This window comes from Genypterus blacodes, unplaced genomic scaffold (assembly GCF_046128005.1).
Source record: "Genypterus blacodes isolate CSIRO-AG114 ecotype Tasmania unplaced genomic scaffold, CSIRO-AGI_Gbla_v1 ptg000032l_1, whole genome shotgun sequence".
Lineage (NCBI taxonomy): Eukaryota > Metazoa > Chordata > Actinopteri > Ophidiiformes > Ophidiidae > Genypterus > Genypterus blacodes.
Genome location: NW_027466845.1, coordinates 5,598,052 through 5,619,085, shown reverse-complemented (window position 1 = coordinate 5,619,085; position 21,034 = coordinate 5,598,052). Strand labels below are relative to the sequence as shown.

The 21,034-nt window shown below is 41.1% G+C and overlaps 2 protein-coding genes across 7 annotated transcripts in view; both read right to left on the bottom strand.

Moving 5' to 3' along the window:
* Positions 1 to 606: 606 nt before the first annotated feature.
* Positions 607 to 11,410, bottom strand: dyrk1ab (dual-specificity tyrosine-(Y)-phosphorylation regulated kinase 1A, b). Of its 5 annotated transcripts, XM_076146484.1 has the most exons (12): positions 11,041 to 11,410; positions 10,566 to 10,644; positions 7,034 to 7,230; positions 6,652 to 6,744; positions 6,344 to 6,532; positions 6,017 to 6,164; positions 5,625 to 5,911; positions 5,319 to 5,465; positions 4,919 to 5,059; positions 4,460 to 4,763; positions 3,956 to 4,080; positions 607 to 3,473 (listed from the first exon to the last, which is right to left on the bottom strand). In XM_076146484.1, exons 3-12 carry the CDS (start codon positions 7,151 to 7,153, stop codon positions 2,886 to 2,888), a joined length of 2,142 nt encoding a protein of 713 aa, XP_076002599.1. In that variant the 5' UTR covers positions 7,154 to 7,230; positions 10,566 to 10,644; positions 11,041 to 11,410; the 3' UTR covers positions 607 to 2,885. The 5 variants fall into 5 exon arrangements, with proteins under 5 accessions (XP_076002599.1, XP_076002598.1, XP_076002602.1 ...); XM_076146483.1 differs by having other exon boundaries at positions 10,566 to 11,410; XM_076146487.1 differs by lacking the exon at positions 10,566 to 10,644 and having other exon boundaries at positions 11,041 to 11,060.
* A 7,287-nt stretch (positions 11,411 to 18,697) lies between these two features.
* LOC142995431 (CD166 antigen homolog) overlaps positions 18,698 to 21,034 on the bottom strand; it is a 34,011-nt gene continuing 31,674 nt past the window's right edge. For both annotated transcript variants that reach the window (XM_076146496.1, XM_076146495.1), the window contains 2 exons: positions 20,309 to 20,445; positions 18,698 to 20,204 (listed from right to left, as the gene is read on the bottom strand). In XM_076146496.1, the coding sequence (XP_076002611.1) occupies positions 20,343 to 20,445 (103 nt within the window). In that variant the 3' untranslated portion in view covers positions 18,698 to 20,204; positions 20,309 to 20,342. The remainder of the gene's footprint in view (positions 20,205 to 20,308; positions 20,446 to 21,034) is intronic.

Here is a 21,034-nt window from a genome sequence, read left to right as displayed (position 1 = left end):
AGTTCTATAGTGCATGTTGCATGTACAAAAAAAGTGATAAAATGTGAAATCAAAAATGAAGGGAAAAAAGTCAAATTAAATAAGAGGACTTCAACTTCTGTTGGGTGTTTAGATATGTCAACAATTATGCATTTGTGTATAACCCACCAACTTAACAGGCTTATGGAAAATGGAACCATTTTTTTTCAACCATGTGCTTCTCATATAACCAAAAAGTAAGGTTTGTGATGTACATGCACTTACAATATACCCTGTGAAAATTATTAAGGTTTGAAGATCTAGCGTTCCCTGTTTGATTCAAACCCTACCTCATAGTGTTGTCCTGATGTAGTCAAGTACCTTTGCCAAAAGGCAAGGTTTTGCCACTAAGAAAACAGGAGTTCCTGCCCACTGAATGGTCACCAAATTGACAAACATAACATACCAGCAGGAGCAAGGTAGTGAGTTCTATACTTCCTTTATTAAAAAAATATAAATATATACATAAATTCTATTTCAACTATTAAAAAGGGGCTGCATTTCATGACAACTGCTCTAAATAAGAGGTCAATCAGCATGATCTGAAATAGGCGCACACGAGTCACTGCAGTCAATTTTTTTTCAGTCTTTATTTTGGAATGTTTAGTACCAGTATGAGGGCCAGTAAGAAAACCACTGGCAATTTCTGAATGTCTCAAATTCTGTGGGGTATGAAAAATGATTGCAAATTTGCAATTAACCTTGACATCCAGATATAACCCCAATCTCATAGGTAGCTTTACATTGTGTTTGTGGAAATACCAAGCATGATTTCCCCTTATGATGGTTTCTCCTGTAAAATGACAACAGCATGACCTGTGCCCTGCCTTTAATTTGAAAGGTGGTTGTGGGCAGGTTTTACTATCAAATTTCTGGTAAAATGAGCAACACAAAAGAGAAAGCACTTTAAGATCCCTGATATAAAACAAAATCTGGTTATTGACTGGTAATGTTCTGAGGACATGCATGTTTGCCTAAGCAAAGCATGTAATTGTGGACTGACGGGCAACCTTTCCCTTTGAATAGGACAACAATCATGGGGATCTGCCCTACCAAATCAGAACAGTAACATTCCACATAAACTGCTTTGCCACAATTATCCTTACCCTGCCAAGACAACGACAAACTCTTGTTTCATGGCAGAAACTAGCCAGGTTGACCAAATGATGTATGAAAGGCAGCAAAACCCTTTGAAATAGTATGATGGGGGCAAAAGATAAACGACAACACAGAAATAGAACGCATTAGTCTCCTTTTTTTAAACCATCAGCTTCTATCTTGCTACTCCGGAGCCTGCAGAGTAACTACCAAATTCTCTAACATACCAAAGTGTTTTAAAAGACTCCCAAAATAATCTACCAATTAATATGGAAACAGTTTTGGTAAAACGTTGCAAACAAATCTGGCCAGAATACACAATAGCCAACGGTCTCGACAACGGTCTCCAGTTTTGCTAAAGTAATATATTGCAGCTGTTTGTATTGACGTTAAAATAAGATCTTGATAAACTTTGCGTCAAAGTGGTGAACTGCTACATTATTGGTTACAGACACCTATATGCTATAAAACAACTGCTTTGGTATAAAAACATATCCAAAGGGAAAATAAATTCTTGTAAAATTCACAGCATAATTTGAGGAGAAAAAAGGCAGTCACTTAACTCGTTTTTTTTCTTCAGTTTCCATGTTTTGGATGGAGAGATTTGTGCAGGTGGTTCTGATGAGGAACTACATGCAAAAGGGTAAAAGTAACAAAACATAAAAGGGTAGACTCTGGAATAGTTCTTCCCACTGCAAAATCCTTAACCAGTGAATAAGCTTTTCAAGGAAGTAATGTTTAGGAGGTTGTTGTGTACACTTAGACCCTGTTATGTGGGGCCCTGCTGAGGAAGAAATCTTTGTAGAGAAAGGCCTCAAATTACCATTCTTATTTACCTTTTCTATGTTGTTTTAATTTCCTTAAAGAATTAAGGGCTGTCTAGAGAGAAAAATAGAGAAAAGCCATCTTAATTCAAATGATAATGTCCAGATCCATCCCATTCCAAGTCCATGAGTCATAAGGCCAAAGGGTTATCTAAGAACCAGCCACTGACTGTCTTCATCTAACTGGGCTGGATCCTTACGTCTCCCGTGCCCACTGCTGCTCTCGTCTGTGCCAGGCCCGGTTGCAGCTTGCAGGACTACGGGGCCTCTAGGCCTGAGGGGTGGTGCTTCCCTCTCCTCTGACCCGGTCGGTGTCAGTATCCACCCTCGGGTTCTTCTCTCCACACGGCCAGCACACGCTATAGGGACTCCACTGCTATGTGCTCCCCTTTTACAGAGTTACACAATACCCACCAACAACAAGAAATATCACCGCAAACACTTCCCCTCATTGTCAAGCTACAGGATTTACAAGCAGCTTTTATAGGTGAAATTTCACTTAAAAGGGCAAAATAATTAATAACCAGTGGAACAGTAATGTCAGGCAGTCCACGGTTTGAACCGAGAGAGGACGCCAAGCATTTAATCACCAACAGCTACCTGTAAAACAGCTCCAAACTTCGCTCTAAAATGCTCCTTTGAAGATTTTGCCACACAATACCATATGGTGATTACTTGGTGGTTACATGAAATTGGTGAAATGGTAAGATGGATGTCTCAATCTCACTATGGTTATTCCGCAGTATTATTTTGTGCCTAATGATTGCAAAAAAAACTGATGAAAATTACATATATACTTTTTAACAAAGGGTTTTCTCTGTAGTAGCGGTTCAGTGATATCTCCCTTCTGACGTGAGCAGCTTTTGTTCTCAACACACCTTGTAGTAAAAAACACCACCTTAAAAATGACGCACAGGGGGAACACACAGCCAAATGTCAGTGCAGTCACGAGCTGGCCATAGAACTCTGCTGCACACACACTCCAGTCATTGGAGACTCCTCCCGGTCCATGCCCTGCCTCATGCCCAGGTGGCCTTCCGCTAGGTAGTGGGCAGGCCCTGTGTTCGTGCCCATGGAGAATGCAGGGTGCGCTGCCATGCCAGTCTCCTGCCGTGGGTTTGAGAAGGCACCTAGCCCCATGCTCAGCCCACCATTCTGACCAAAGTCAAGGGCTCCGGCGGGCAAGTGGCGGAGCTGGTAGGCCTGGTTGCCATGGTTCCCAGTGGAAGAGGACGATGTAGAGGAAGAGGAGGCAGAGGAAGACAGGGAGGTCATGGACAGATGGCCATGAACCACCTCCATGGAGTCCTGTGTTGAGGAGCTGTGTGTCGGGGAGGTATAGTGGCGCGGGCGTGGCCGTGTAGCCATCATCTGCCCATGGTGGTGATGAGTGTGTGAGTGGGGATGCAGGGCCTTAGGGTGTTGAGGGGGAACATGGAAGGTGGTCTCCTGAACTGGGTGGGTCTCTCCGGCAACCGACTCTGGTCCAACCCCACCTCCCCACACCAAGGGGGGTGGGTAAGGTTGTCTTGCCTGTCAATATCAAAGAAGAGTCGTTACTTGTTGGGAGTGCAGGGCTGCACTATTTTCCAAGGTGTATAGTTACAAGTAACATTCATGTTTAACAAGAAGATTCAATATGATTTCCTGTTACTCTCTAGGCAACATTGTTACAGAGCATCCAGTTTGGTAGTCTAACAAATCTTTCTTGGCTTTACTTGGGAGAGACTGGAGACACAATCACAGTTCCATTTTAAGAGGCCATTGTTATGAGTGAGATGTTTGCCTGTAACCCATCAGACAGACCATCAACAACTGTCAGTCAGGTAAAGCTTTTTACAAGAATCAAACATAGACAGGAGGGACTGATAGAAGATACAATGTGGCATTTTCATAAATAATACATACATTTATTCTAAGACAAGAACATATTACTCAGCAATTAGATAAAATACTATGTGTCAATAACTAAACTCGGATATGGATTTGATCTCTTTCCAGGCTAATTTACTGACCTGTGGGCAGAGGCTGTCACCATCGATGGCAGGCAATGCCGTGCCAAAATGTCCTCCACTGTGCAAGTGGTGATGGGTCGGGTCTGATCTCGCTCTGCCACTGGTACTCGTCCCAGATGACCCTCCTACAGGGTAAACACAAGTGTCACAACTACGGCCTTAATGGCATTACATAAATCGTCTATGTCAGATGAACAGTTGGCCTGACCAAGTACGATTAAAACCTGTTTTTAAGTTATCTGAAGCGCCACAAAGGTTTCACTAAATGTTTTTATATTGATTCAAGCCATTTATTGAATTGACACAATTCAAAGCTCAGACATTGAGCGCCACAAAATAACTAGCAAATCATTTTCCCTTACACCAGCTAACTACAGTGATGTGACAAATTATGCATTTCTCATGTAATACCTCTGAAGTATACAAATGTACTGAATAAATTAATGGTATTAACTACTACTACTTCAAATGAAAGACAGTGGGAGAACTGGAGATTCTAGTAACCTGAACTAGAGGAGGTGCTGGAGGTGGTTCCTGAAGACTGGGACTGCTCCAATGCGGGACTTGTGGACACACTGCTGCTTGTATTGGTCCCCTCATCCGCAGTCTTTTTGAAGAAGCTGTGCTGCAGGGCATAGTAGGGCTGGATGCGGCTCTTAGGGTCATAGTCCAGCATCCGGAGGATCAGGTCCTTGAACTTCAAGTAGTCCGCAACAGCATGGCCAGACTCCCCCGCCCGCCGGCCACCTGGACCTCCTGTCTCCACACCAAGGATGGAGTGGAGCTTCCGCGAAGCTGGAGGCTTATACTGTTTGAAAGAGAGCACACGGGGATGAAGAGATTCACTCTCCAGTGAATTATCCATTCAATCGCACAATCTACTAACAATGATCAACAAAGCACAAATCTTGTCTCTACAGACAATGTGACTTCAAGGGAAAAGCAACAAGGGGCTGAGCTCACCCTTTTGCCATCTTTGGTCTTCTTAACACTCCATGTACCATCTGAAAGCTTCTCAAAGAACTTCCTGGCTTTTGGGGCTAGGTCCATTATGTGATTTGGCGGGATACCGAGAACCTCAACAATTTTGTTCATCTGGTCCACCTGGGGAGAGTTAGAAAGTTATTTACACTGATCAAAAAGCACTGATAAATCCTTTACATTACATCAGTCATTAGCAGTCCTGCTTGCCAGTCATTGTGTTTTAAGATGGCTATTTGTGGGCAAAACATCAGATGCAAGTTGTAAACTGATGTAGGGCACATTTGGATAGTCATTTCATTTGTCCTTTCAAATATTCTTGTTCCATTCCTCGCAATTCTGTTAAAAGTCTGGCCAGTATCGGTATTTCACCGCCTTATACCTCATTGGCTCCACTGAAGAGAGGTTCGCCAGTGTGCATCTCCACCAAGATGCAGCCAAGGGACCACATGTCAATTGCCAGGTCATAGGGCATTCCCAGCAGCACCTCTGGGGAACGGTAGAAGCGACTCTGGATATACTGGTATATCTACAAAAGGAAAACATGGACAGTCAGACACTACCTTTCCTCTGAGCTCTAAATTATTATTCTTGCTAGGCTCACAAGTAGTGCGGTATGTGCAACTATCACAATTTTACAGCTTTGCATGCATTCATACAATGGCTGATAGAAAGTACAAATAGGTACCCTCTGTCCAAGTTGGCATGAGCTACCAAAGTCCACTATTTTGATGGCACTCCTCTTGGGGTTACACAGGAGGATGTTCTCAGGCTTCAGGTCACAGTGGATGATGCTGAGCTCAGGCGTGGCCAGGAAGAGCAGCGCCGTGCATAGCTGCTGGGCAAACTTCCGGGTGAGGTTGAGTGAGACGCCTCGGAAGTTGGTATTTCGGAGTAGGTCATACAGGTTATATGAAAGCATCTCAAACACGAGGCAGAGGTGGTTCCGGAACATGAAGTGACGCTTTAGATGCACTGTAAAGCAACCAAAAGGCATAAATGTTAGGTAAACAAAAGCTCTTTTAATTCATTTGACAGAACTCTTAAATATATCAGATATACATTTCAGGAGTGGCTTACCAATGTAGTACTTCATCTCAGTATCATGTTTGTTCATGAGCTCTAGGAGGCGCACTTCAATCTGGGCTTGATTGAGAAAAGCTTTCTTGTTCTTTATGATCTTAATGGCAACCCATTCCTGCTCTGCACGGTCATACGCCTTCACCACCTGAATGTCAACAACAGCAAATGTTAGCTTTAGGCAAATGAAGGCATACTTCTAATTATAAACATAAACAGTTCAAATACTAGCTTTATTATAGGTTGCATTAACAATCTAACCCGCTGCTTTGTTTCTCAAGTTCTAAAGCTATTTTGTCATTTGTGCTTGAGTAAGTGTGCGAGTACCTGTCCGAATGATCCTTTTCCTATCAAGGAATCAATCTCATAGCGGTCCATCCACTTCTCCCCATTTTTGACGATGTAGTCATAATTATCATCGTCATAGCCATCATTGAAGACTTTCCTTTCTTTTTTGTGACTGGAGTCTTCACCCTGACCCTGTTGGTGCCGTCGCTTCTTTTTTGCATAATACACCTATGGAATTAAGAAAGCAATTCAAATAAACAATCTGAATGTAATACATACATATTTTATGATTTAACAATGTCATAAACATAAATCAAATAGATAAATAGAAGAAAAACAAGACTAACCTCATTTATGTGTTTATATGTTTTGATAAGGTCAATGGAGAGCTTCCTCAGGGGAGCTGAAGTTGGGTCACGAAAGCACTGGGGCATGTGCCTCTGAAGTAGCAAAAACAAAATCACAATACAATTTTAGAAACAATATGCACCGTAGTTTTGTAAATAACAGGTGCCTGGCAAAGGTTATGGGTTCATTCATTTAATTTCATACAATAACTTTTGTGCAGTATTAAATAGGCAGACTGAAAAAAAGCCACCAAGTCTGCCTGGTGACAGAAGGAGAAAAGTGAGGCAGACTTTCCTTTAGAATAAATAGTGCAATTCTTTAAACAACACACATTAAGGCTAAAAGAAATCCAACAGCTGCACATGGGCAGGTTCAGGATACCTGATTGGCAGTGAGCTGTGGTGTCTGGTCGCTGTACGGTAAGACCGTAACAGATTGGTCAGTGCTTGGCTGGTGGCGGTCACTGTACTGCTGGTGCGTATGGGGCATTGGAGCAGCCATCTGAAGACCAGCAGTGTGTAAAGAAAAAGAGGGCGCAAGCCGGACGGACGAAGGTTTGCATGCTGAAGTCTCTCCTCCTGAAGGAAATTAATATTGCCATGAGTTGCATGTTAACTCAATATCAATGTAGCATGCAAAAAGGAAAAAATTATAAGAGGCAACTGTTACAACAATCTCACTGCATTTCCTCTTTTATAAAATAACTCAATTTCCAACATAAAGCAGTTAACAATATTGGCCACTAAATGTGCAGGTTCTATTTCAAAACCCATGAATTACTATGTAATCTTAGCAGTGGACAAAGCAAAATGGCTTACTAAACCTTCAAGACTTGAGGAAATCTATGCTAAATGTAAATTATACATTTTTAATATTTAAATACAAGTTGACATTATGAAGCTCCTCTAAAATTCACTAACAGTAATGTGAAATGTTAAGAACATTGACATGGATATACACATTGTTCAAGGAAACGTCAGATTAAATACACTGTCTTTTGAAAAATGTTAAAAATGTAAATATGTTTTTAAAAATGCATCAAAATGTAACCACAAAATAAAGATACAAGTTATATATAGACCTTTGTGAGGAAAAAGGAGCAAAACAGCAGCTTTAACAGCAGAAGGGGTTGAAAATACAACATCTCCACACTGTACAGTGAATCATCCTTCATTTTAAGCCAGAAGGAATCAAAAAATTATTAAATAGCATGTTCAGCTATCAGCATCTCTCACCAGACAACACAATTCACCAGTGCTACACAGTAACCACTATTCAGAATCCCAGCAACAGCACCTAATTAGCATAGCCTATCACCACAGAGATACAGCGTGATTTGGCAAGCCCATCAATGCACAGACCAATCACAACGCAGTATGCAAATAGCCTACTTTTGTTGCCAGGGCAGAGCTGCTCCCATTTTCCAATGAGAAAACAAGAAATAAACAAGAAATAAAATTGAACTTTGGCACACTTAGACGCTGCTTTCAACACAAGAGCCTGACAGCAAAATAGCTGCACAGCCCAAAACCTGCACTCCATCTGAGAACGTTAGAAAGCTGACCCAGCTTTGGAAAAGGAAAAAATACACATCCACTGACAGAAATAAGAGGAACTGTAAGATGATAGAGCAGTGTTTCAGGGGAGGAAAAACACATCTCATATGTACAGTAGATATATATATTTATATAGGAGAAGAAAATAAATACTTTTTACTTTTAGCTTGTATAATGGGCCTTTAATTTTTTATATAAAATACAACAGTTAAAAGGCCTAAAAAATTAAAAATGTAAGCATGCCCTTTGTGTCTTTATTTCCTGCTTCCTACTTATTGGTTCTCCTTCATTATTTTGTGCTCTGTCATGAAATAAATCACAAGATAAATAGAACCAAAACCAGAGAAATCGTACGTCTCTGTATTGACAGATCTTAAGGACAAGATACCGACTTCTGCTGGTGGTTTCTTATCCTTTCTAAGACCGAATGCCACATTCAAAACAATATATCTGAGGGGGATTTAAATGTACCACTCCCTACTAAGAGGTTACGGCTTAATATACAGCATCTAACCTGGACGCATCATCTCCTGTAAAATTTCATATCATCCTGGGAGGAGAGTCCAGCGGCAAACCACAACCCACTACAAAGAATGACAACAGATCATTACTATTGTACATCTTTGGTGGGATTTAACTTCAGAGTGGTTTAATTTGACTTTAAATGGCCCTCAAGCACAGGCCAAATTTGAACAAAAAAACATTGGAGGGGATAAAACAAATGGCATGTCTGAAGTACAAAAAGGCTGTAAGCTGCTTGTGCACCAACAATCAAAAGCAGTAAATGCTCAGATACTGCAATATTAAAAATACTAAAGATTTGAACTTCCTGTTTGACATTTAGGGAGACAGACTACATATCATCTACCAAAACAAATCTGGAACCATTTCCTTGTGGATCCAATAGCACTGGACCTCCCCTCGGTATGTTACATTTTACTGGCATTGAAGACCAATAATTACTGATCCTACAGGCCCGACTGAAATTACTGTGCAAGATTATGCAAATTTACAAAGAAGTGAAAAAGTTTTCTTTGAGTCTATCTTACATCCACAATACCTGTCAGATAATTGACAACACCAGAGGGTGAATTTGATTTCTACACTAATCCTAAAAAGAAAATCTAGCAGTTTTAACCACCAAGTTATTTTCGCAGTCAACATTTACAGCTTGTAAACGTTTACATTGTTCTTGCTTTTCAGTACCGACTTATGAACAGTTCCTTCCTTGTCTCTATTCATCGCGGCACCAACGGGCCTTTTTAGGTGTAAATATGACGATAGCTAGCTAGCCGTTGGTAGCCGTCGCCTATGAGAGATGGCTGTGTAAAAAACGCCTATAACAAGATCCTGTGCCCTCTTCTCACGCCCAATTGATAACCAGATAATTCCAAAGCTGAATCAGAGTCAACCCATCCCAAAACCATTAAAAGCCTCACACTGGTCTCCAGAAGGTGCCCGTGTAGCTGTGTACTTACAGTTGATGGGGTAGATATCGTCATGGTTGATATTTAGAAAGCATATTCAGTGTTAATTCGCGTCCTCGCTCGCTACATTTCGTTCGGCTGTGCCTTCCTATTTCCAGTAACAAATGACAAACGTCTTCGGGCTCACGTTACCGCTATAGCACTCTTAACTAGCTAAGGCTGTCGTCGTTAACGTTACCCTGAAAAACTGCGGGACAAGCGAACACATCGCTCACCAATCCAGCGTTAACGTTAGCTAGTGACGCCGTGTGCAGCCAGCGGGTTGTGGGGCCCATTCAGCTGCTCGTCAACAAGCCAACGTTAACCATTAGCCAGGGCTGTCCAACTAGCTAAACAGCCGTTAGCCGGGTTAGCCGAGAAGCTTCCGTAACGTCCTATTCCAACGACACTGCAAAACTGCTGCAATTAGACAGTGCGTGTGTGTGTGTGTGTGTGTGTGTGTGTGTGTGTGTGTGTGCATGTTACCCAACACGGTAACATTTGCTTAAATCATACAATGACAGTGTTTAATATCGCAGGGTTACGTTAGCTGCAGCGTTAACGCCGTGCCAGCGTGAAGTCCAAGCCCACATAACCTCAGAGGCGAATATAGATCACAGCTAGCGGGGAGCTGCTCCCGTCCAGCGCTAACATCAGTCCGCTGACCTACTGACTGGAAGCCAACATGAACGCTGGCTTGAGCCGAGTCGGAACGGCCGCGAAATGTTAGCCAGCTGCCATACATTAAGACACCGATCTCAACTTCACTGTCGCGTCCATCATTGTTAACCATTCACGTTACATATAGCTAATATACATCAGCCAGTGTGTTAACGGTGGACGGCGGGGTACAAACGCCGATGCCAAAGATAACGTTATGAAAATGCTCACCTCTGATGGCACGATCTTCATTTAAAGTCCAATAACCTGTATGATGAGGAAACTTATCCAGCTTGAGATTCTCCCCTCCCTGCACGGTTAGCGAGTAACGTTAATTCCAATCCGCTTCCTCTGGCCGGCAAACTCTAAAATAATTTGCCAACCAGATCCATTTTGCTCTCCATAGCGCGCGAGTTAATGAGAAACATCGGTAACCAACGCAACTTTAAATAACGTTACCATCAGCTGATCACTAGCAACATGCTAACGTTAACTAGCAAGTATAAGTTACCAGCTAAGCGAACTGGCTAGCTAGTTGACAAAATGAGCGCAGCTAACGTTAGCTACCTACCGTGGCTAGCGCTAGCTTCTTCTGCTAGCCTTCAGCTAACAATTCTAGCTACCGCTAAATAAACCTTCTGCCAAATTCCGATTTTACGCGTCTCTACAAATTCAGCGACGGTCAGTTCGACACAAATAACAATACCGTTAGATCCAGGATACCTAGAACATGAAACAGAAACCGTGCCCTCTGATAATTTTGGTTAGGAATTTTGTGTCAATTTTCACAAAATGGCGCGCGGTCCAAACCTGCGCAGTGAACCGGCCCGGTGGACCAGAGACACGGACAACTGAGTTAGTGCGGCGCCGCCTAATTCTCACAACTATGTTAAATCGTCGGCCTGTTGATCTTCTTAATCCGATCCACTAGACACATTTCTTTATCCAAAAACGTAAAATATATATCCACTGACAGCATTATTCCGGCGGGAAGGGAGAACATTTGAAAAGACTGAGCTGGGAAAAAAACCCTCCTGACAAAATGGCGATGCTCTAGCTTGTTGCCATGGCAACTGTCAATCAAAAAAAAAAAAGTCCCCGGATGTACCAATGACGAATAAAATCCAACTGGCCAGAGTTACAGGGACAAACAGAACTCCAGTGTTGTCCCTGTCTGTCTGTCTCGCGTTCAGCTCGCTTTGTCTCTATATTTGTGTTTATATCTATAATCTATATCCACATCACCTAAAGATGGAGTGTTCTAAGGGAAAACAATAAACAAAGGAGAGATTTCGAAAAAAAATCTGCTTCCAGCCAGAAAAATGTCAAAATGTCAGGAGAATAAAGTTGTAATATTTTGAGAGTAAAGTTGTAATATTTAGAGAATACAGTTGCAGTATTTTTTCGAAATGTTATGAGAAGAAAGTCACAGTGTTTCAAACCAGTCAAATATTAGGACTTTTTTCATTTCGACTTTTTTCTCTAAAGATGATTTTAAATTCATGACAATTAGACTTTTTTCCCTCGAAATGTTACACATTTATTCTCAAAATCTCTTTTTTGTTTTTCCTTCCAATTGTACAACCATTTTTGTTTTATATGTGGCATTTAAAAACCGTCGTAGGGAAATCTTAATTGACTACTTTATTTGTAGAGAGTTTTTATACTGGAAAGAATTAATGTAAGTTTTGGTGTTAAGATGAGTTCAAGAGTGACTGTAGCTTCCCTGGCCAAACAAGTTTGATGAGTGGTGATCATAGTTGCAAGACTTGTCTGGTCTGTGAGTCTAAATGTTTTGACTAGGTGAAACAAGTCACACTGACAAACAGGAAAACCCCTTAGATAGTTCAGAGTGTCATAATGTTCAAATAGTTTTGTGGTGCGGCACAGTAAAATTGCACATTTGTACAATTTCTTAAATAAAGCAATGGTGAGGATGTAATTGAAGAATGAGTATGTTTTGTCTGGATGTTTATTAATTTGTTTTTGTTTTTGTTGTGCCAAAAGGCTCATTGAGCTCTTTGGTTACCACAGTGCATGTTTTAATATATTACCGATGGAAGAGTTTGAGTTTTGTGTCAGGAAAAGAGTAACTAAAAAAAGCAGGATTTCACAGCATATTTATAGACTAGATACTTTTTTGTCCTGTGTATTATGCTGAATGTATTCTTTCTGAACCATAAAAACCCTCATCTCTGTTGGCTGGAGGCCCTCCCACCTGTTATAACCCTTCACGCTTAGTGCTAGAAGCAAGGTTCAGGCTTCAGGCTCAGAAGGTTAAGAGCAAGAATAACCCCTGGTACAGTTATTCAAAGATGGTGGAACCTTAGCTAGGTCAGAGGAATGAAAAATGAAACCAGATGGCCATATAATGCACTTGAATTACTTGAAAAAATATATGAAGTCAGTGAAATACAAAACATTTTTTCTAAGAATTGGAGTATATTTGTAGTCAACACAAACATAAACTGTCACTCAACTATTAAAGAAATTCTGTCAAGCTGAAATGCCAGCATGATTCTTCTGGCTCCTCTTTCATCCTTTAAATGGCCCTCGATGCTGGGATCCATTACAAAGTCTTGGGGGCTTGTCCAGAATGTGTTGGACCAGCTAACCAACGCTGCAGGCTGCAGAATCACTCTCCTACTTGATCTGTGTTGCCATGTTGATCTGTGTCGCCATTTATCAGAATGACTAACATATGCCAGATTACATCATATCCTCATTAAGGCATTACATTATATATGTATCATATGCCAGACAATATCAGACACACTCAGTCTAACATGCACAACTATGGACATACTGAGTTTCTACTAAACCAAACCCTCCTGTCTGTGGATGATGGGCATTTTGTAAGGAACTGAGGAGGACTTACAAAACTCCATGTCATTGAAGGGGGGCCCATTTTAAAAATCTGCTTAGGGCCCCTTAAAGACAGGGTCGGCTCTGGCACAGGTGAAGCAAATTGTTTATAATATATCTGTAGTCTTCTGAATCACACGGCATAAAAGCTTCTTTGGAAAAAAGGGACAGATTTCGCTTATCAATTCTTATACAGCTTATAAACTGAATTTCTGTTAATGTCTGCACTGTTTCCTGCATAATAAATGTTTCTCATATTTAAAATAATCTGGAAAAACATTTCTACCGTCGGTATCAATCCTGAGGTGCTTGGGTTAAACAAGAAACACAAGCAAATTGTAGCAAAACTAATATTACTTTGAGTACATTTGAATGACACCTGCATACTCATAATTAAGTTGTTTGAGGTGCAGCTGCAGCAGAGTAACGTTAAACATAACTGCACAGGAATGTCATACACTGCAAGCAAACACTGACGCTATTGAAAATGAATCCATACATATCTCAGAAAATAATTTGTCACTGTGACCTTTAGAGGGCGCTGTAGAAGCCTGCTATAACTTGGGTACATTTTACGTTTAATATGTAATTTATCATCGGGGGCCGGTTGTACAGACAAAGAGCCTAAAATATGCTGCACAGTAGAAAGATAAAGTTTTTGAAATTCCGCCTATCTGCCTCAACACGTAAACAAATGTATTTTTCATGTCGTTATTAAATACATTGTGTGGACTTTGTACTTGTAGGGAGATCCTCCTCCAGCACCACTATTCTACAAAATATTGAGGAATAATTTTAGAATATTTTCTCGCTTCACACCATTATTTAGGGGATTTCTTGCATTATGTCATGTCATAGGTTTGCTATTGGGTGAAAGTAAAGACACTGACTGGATTTTATTCTATTGAAACCATCCTGTTTATGATTTATTTGTGTGTTTTTCATCATTGTCTTCTTGCATCATCTAATGTCTATTACATAAGCTTCAGGTGACGGCTTGTATTCTGGCATTCCCTTGGAAAATGTCTGGATCCAGTCTGGCACTCCAGGCCCTGAGGCAGCAAAGAAGCCTCAGTCCATGATGAGCCCAACGTGCTTCACATTCTGTTGTTACCTCTGTGTTATGCATTCCTGCCAAAAAGTTCAACTTTTGTCCTTCCTGTCCACATATCATTGTCCCGTAATTATTGTGAAACATACACGTGGTCTTTTGGACGCTAAAGGAGTACAGTAGCGTCTTTTGGAGAGTAGTGTTTTGTCCTTGCACGAATAACCTTTTTGTTCAGTGTTTTTTCCTAGTGGACACCTGAGCACAGACTTTAGCGAGTTCTACAGTTTTCTAGAGGTCTTTCGCCGTAACTCTTGGGCTCTTTTTCACTTCATTCAGTGCCACAAGTTCTGTCCTTGGTGTCATTTTTGCAGGAGGCCTACTTTTATGAAGAATAGAAACAGAACTGACTTATATCTACGTATATCTGGAAATGACTCCTGTTGTAGATGGATAAACACCCATGTCTCACCTCTGCAGGTCTTCTTCAAAAAAGTTACTATCTGAATTTCCTCTGATCAGGTCATAGGGTGGAAGCACAGACCTTTCTTCTGTAGCCCACACCTCCAATCTCTGACTCCAAATGGCTAACAGAGTCATAAAAAGAGGGCTTCACTTACTTTTCATGCCCAGACTGTGAATGTTCAAACAATGTATTCAGTATTGACAAGAGAAAGAACAATTATTTCTTTGTCATGGTCATTTGTATGTTAGATCAGCCCACGCTAAATGAATAATTAAAGCAGGAATCCAATAAATTCCAAAGGGTTCACTTACTTTTTCTGGGAACCTTATGCAACGCTCAGTCACCTCAGGATGTGTCAGGTCATTTTGGACAAAGTCTTTACATCGGTGACATCATCAGGATAGGCACATGTTCAAGAAGGCTGATTACATGTAACGCTGTCATCAACATCATGTTACAATGCTGTGTTCAACAGCATTATACCTTTATTAGTGAGCAGAGAAATGAAATTAAGAGGAAGCAAAAGAAGGGGAAGAAGACTTTATTATCTTATTTATTATTGGTGGTATGTGTTGTTAGTTATGGCATAACATTTTGTCTATGAGAATAGATGTAAACAGAAAAACTATTGTGATTTCCTCAAACCAGGTTTACTATCGACTCCATGAATGCCTTTTATAATGTTTGACCAGAAGATGGCAGCGGAAGCTCCTATTGTTTGGTATTATGCAGAATACTTGGTAGTACTACTGTACAGTATGTATTCATTCACTTTATTACAGTAGATTAGCCGCTATGGCTGATGAATGGGAGATGATCAAAAAGGGAGTGATAGATAGGTAGATAGATAGGTAGATAGGTAGATAGATAGATAGATAGATAGATAGATAGATAGATAGATAGATAGATAGATAGATAGATAGATAGATAGATAGATAGATAGATAGATAGATAGATAGATAGATTAAACCAAAGTCGAGTCACAAGTTCTCAAATTTTAATCCAAGCCGTGTCACACTGCACTCTTAATATCCACATTATCTGTATAATTTGATGCAAATATACTAACATACGGTGTGATAAAGTTGCTGCTGGCAGCGGTCGATACCATTACTGTGACGTCACTCAGCAGTCCCTGTGGCAGTTGCCACAGTGCTGTACTGTATGTGAAAAGAAAGGACGCATCACAACCTTCAATTCAATAAATAACAACAAAGGGTTGAGTGAATCTGCAATGTTCAATGCAATGTTCTTCAGCCCTGAAGCTCTCATTCAGCAATGAGGCAACGCTAACTGACCCAAGCAGGCCAAGCTGCCAGGCTTTTTCTATTTTCCCTGTTTCTTTACCTAACAGGCGCTTTAGACCCATCATTCCACACTGACTCCACGTAACATCTGGTCTAGTGTCGTGAGAGACAAGGCAGGGAAAACAAAAGTATGTGTGTTAGCTTCACTGCATCCAGCTAGCTGCCATCTAGCCGCGTAACACAAATGCTACAAAGTCCCGAAGTATGTTCTCTTCCTCTCCCCTTGTGTGTCTGACGGATGCAAAGGTCAGGCAGGTCAGGACTATGTTGTTTCATTTCTCTTCCATTGTCCTACTTTCCAAACAGCTTCTGCTCAAGCGATTTTACAGAACTTCGCTTCCATTCTTGTGCCATTATGCGCACGACACACACAATGAAGACCACAGCTACACTGGGACCTAGTTGACAAACAAGCACTCGTAGGTTAAATTCATCGTGTTTAAAATCTCAGTTTGATAGCAGTGAATTGAAAACCGTAGAAATTGATGAATCAAATTGAGAAAAAGGGTTCAAAGGGGCTCCTTACAGAGAACCGGGAAACAAGTGAACAGATAGAGCAGGAATATAACGTAATAATGTATTGAACTTATATTTAACAGACAACTAGCCTTTGAGTTGATGTTTTCTTGGTTGGAAATAAAAATCTGCATTCTAGTGATGAGGAGGCCCACAGCACATGTGCCTTCTTTTGACTGGCCGCCACTAATTACTAATATCACACACAGAACATCTTGACATTCATCCAGAATCCGAAGGATATCTGAACAGCAACTGCAGGGAAGAGGAAGAGGCCCTTCATCTGTGTCTATCACACAGATTTTCTTTCAGTGGATCAAGTTACTGCATTTGCCCGTTTGTCAAGTGTTTGGGTTCTGAGACAAAAGTGTCCAAATAAAACCTGATCAATAACACTGACAGCTTCCTGATGCATTACTACAGATACAGACATCTGTCACAGCAACAATTCAAAGGTAATAACAACTGTGTACACTTTACATCAGTGTAGAAAGTATGCAGAATGCACACACACACAAAAGCACACATACACAAATAACAGTTATTATGCTGAATGCAAATCATGTTTGACTGTGTGACTGTTTGCAAATGGAAGATAAACACATACTAACATCTTGTACCTCGAGATGGAAATGTGGAGACTTTTACCAACACAAATATGAATGTGCAACAGTTTGCAGTAACATACTTGTGTGTAATGAAGCGCTAACTCAAACAACCAGGGGAGGAACAAGTACACTATGGAACCTGTTTAGTCTGGTTTCCATGATGACAAAAAACACATCTTAGAAATTTGACCTGGTTAACCATCAAAAAACACACATCTCTTTGTTTGAAAATGTTTATTTGCTAATTCACTTTACACATTTCTGTATTACAGTTTAATAAATGGATGTAAAATTGTCATCGTGATTACGTGTTTGTGTGTTGAAATGCAAAATCCTTCATACTTCTCATTAGTCTATGACAACCACACTGGATACCATAGCAACTGCCAAACAAACCCACAGGAGTGGTCTAACAGTCCGTGTAGCTTCAGGCATAATTAGTGATCAGTCACTTCATTTGCCACCGACTGCCATCCTGTATTTCAAACCGACAACTGTGGGCAACTGGATCCATGCCACAGAGCAGATGGACGCCCTGAATCCAAGCATGAGGACGTGGAAGTCCACAGAGCAGCAGGTAGCGATGGAGGCTCCACAGATGAATGCCTCATGGGAGGAGAGGAAGTTTATGGAGAATATGAAGCATCACCATGACTGTCCAGAGTTTTCCTGGTTTAGGAATGTGATTCCCTTACAATGACTGGACTGTTTGCCACAAGGCAGCGGAGAATTAAGGAAGTTTCTTAACCTTTCTTAACCTAAGTGGGAGGAGCCAGAGAAGAAGAAAGAGTCAGAGGTGAAGGTCAAGGAGCTGGAGAGCATCTTTCATACCTCCAAAGTAACAACTATTATTCTGGTTCATAATTTCAAATAATGTTGCCAATTTGGTGTTTGGTTCTCTGTCGCAAGGTTGTAATCTGTTTGTACTTTCTTTGTCGTCCAAATAAAGAGAGAGAGCAGAGAGAACATTCCTGAGGCCTTGGCCCTCACCTATTGAGCCTCAGCTCCTGAAGGTGCTTTGAAACATCATTGTATTGAAATAAAGTTATTTTTCAGTTTTTTAGATCCTTCAAACTTCTTACATTTATTTATTAGAAACAGAAATATGTTGAGGAGAAAATGTGTGTGCTCAAATTTGGGTTGGATTTATGAGTCTCAGATTTCACCAAAATATTATACTGTTCTTGTTTCTTGTGTGGGAAATGTCTCTTGAGATTCTCCTGTTCCTGGATGTGAACTTTACCTTCATATTTGGTTTGGTTTGGATGAAGTATTTCCCAATTAAATGGCTCAAGTCCAAGCCTTGAAATCTCCAAGTCCACACCACCGCTAACTTGCATAAACAGCATAGCTCCATCTCCACTTCCAATCGCCTCCACAGGAGAATAATAATAATAATAATTAATAGGATCACTCAAAAAAGGCTCTAAAATCGGAGTTCTGCCAGTTTTGTGCTGTTATTCACACGATTTTTGCTTTATTTCAAAGATCTGTGTGCCACTGAGTGAAAGAGATGGAAAAAGGTAACAACATAATATACAGTGGACATAACGCTTCCAAATGTACACTTTATTTTAAACAAAAGTACAAAAACAAATGTCAGATATTTACAATACTTGCATGGCAATGTTCACTTTCTTTGGTCATTCTTCCAATTTGATGGTTTCACACAGAGTAGGCAACAAACAGCAGCTTGAAGAGTCAGATTATTACATGCTGAACAACCTACTTATGGGTCAGAACTAAATTACTCTGGAAGGTCTGCAAGCAATTTTTTTTTACCAATTGTTTAAATCCAAGACGAGAATTATGTGACAAGTTATCCATGTTTTACCAGCCAGGATATCTAATCTTGTACAATATAAATAGCAAAAAGAAACGCAAAATCACATACTTCACAATTACATCCTGGTCCGACACATTTTCCAATTTCATAAGTGATCGCCGATGACTGTGAGCCAAATCATGACGTGTACAGCTGCGCATATTCCATCGTATTCTACACAAATTTGACATGAAAACATGAACCCTAGTGCACATCACGAACTGAAGCAAGTACAGGTAGATTTTCAAAAAGAAGGCAAAACAGATCATAACCGCGTATATCTGTGGCTGCACACTAATTACAAAATGATGCTTGCTATAGGATGCACAAGTCGTACCTCAACACTGATGCTGCGTGACGAACTGAGAAATGAATCAACACACTTATATAAGCGAGGCCATGGGAAAGAAAAACCACCCGGACTGTTTCAGAGCGTTCCAAGGATTCCATGGTAATTGTGAGGAAACGAACAAAGGTTTGACGTAAATCGAGTAAATCTACCTGTTTGAATCGCGCTGTGGTTATGTCCAATGTAAAGTACGTGTGCCACGAGAGGCAAGACAAACAATCATCTACACTCATGCGACTTGTGTGAACCCAAAATTCCCATCGTGCGCCGACACATTCCGTAGCCCTTTTCAGGAATCTCCGCCTCGGCTATCATTTCCGCGCCAACGCTCAAAAGTGAAATGTACGCACAAGCAAGCCAGATCCAATACACACGTTTGAAGGCAGAGCGCTTGTTTGACCGTGATGATGATGATGATGATGAAAGTGACCCCCCCCCTCGGCGCCCCCCCTGCATCTTTGAGGGGCACCAGAGGGGACAAACTAATGTGAACTAATGCAGGCCTACACATCCATACAGCAAAGGCAACTGGTCTAGTCGTAACTCATCTTGCATTAACTAACAAAAAAACCAAATGTCTGCATCTCCTCCGCTTTCCCCCCCCCCAAAAAACTCCTCTCTAACAAACACGAATCCTAATAGTAGACAAGTTTTACACACACATGTATCAGTAGTGCAGACGAGTTTATGTATATCACATACAGTATCCGTTCTTTTTTTTTTTTTTTTTTTTCATCCAGGAATGGTGGGGCGGGGTTGGTGGTTGTTGGATTTTAGTAAAATTCTCCCTGAAACCAAATCCAAACGGTCTTCATCCCAATGTACACTCGTTTTTTTCCCCCCAATGTCTGAGGTGAAGAGAAATGTGCAAAAGGTTCTGGTTCCACTGCGAGAGGGGAGGAAGAGGAAGAGTGAGACGAATTAGAGGAAATGTGATTTAAAGGATAAACATACATTGCAAACATTGCTGTACGTTCTCTATTCCAGTACCTTTCACATTCCCAGAGGATGGTCCCCGCTTGTTTTACACCTCAGCTTTTTGGCTGTTCTCCTCCACCTTCTCCTCCAGCTTCTTCTCCTCTTCAGACGAGCCGCTCTCCTTCTCGCCGGTCTTCCAGCTCCCTTGCCTTGTGCAGGATAACACACTGTTACTTGACAATCCCCACCATTGACAGCCACAGAATGCTGAATAACTGCATACATAAAGTAACATACTGAGCCCTGTCCACTGGGGGGTGCTACATCCTCATCCTAAAGCCTTCACATATTCATGAACCAAATCAAAACAATGTCATATTATTAGACGGATAATGAAACCCTGCGTGTCCATTTCTGGCAGAACTTCTTCCGAAAACTTCTGGGTTCTGACATGTTCCCCCCTCGGGCTCAGTGTGGGTGGACGCTTCTCCACAAATATCCAACTAATCTGTAATCTCCTCCTCTCTCCGCTGACCCCCCAGTGCTGTTGTAGCTGTCCTCCATGTTTATTTTAACTGGTCTGCAAGGACCCGGCACTGAATGATGATGACTGTGTTATGCAACTAACTGCCCAGTGAAGTGAGATGTAGAAAACCCACACACACACACACACACACACACACACACACACACACACACACGAATTCCACTCTGACCGTTCTCAGTGTGGCTGGCATAGCCACAGGTCTGTTCACAATCACGTCACTGAAGCAAATTCGTCGAATGGGATTCTGATTT

Bases quoted from the DNA above. Each gene is read 5' to 3' on its own strand.
- dyrk1ab (XM_076146483.1), bottom strand. From the start codon at position 7,153: ATGGCTGCTCCAATGCCCCATACGCACCAGCAGTACAGTGACCGCCAC. The intron at 6,165-6,343 runs GTACTCGCACAC...GTTGACATTCAG, and splicing joins GAAAAGGATCATTCGGACAG to GTGGTGAAGGCGTATGACCG. The intron at 5,060-5,318 runs GTATAAGGCGGT...AACTCTCCCCAG, and splicing joins TCTTCAGTGGAGCCAATGAG to GTGGACCAGATGAACAAAAT.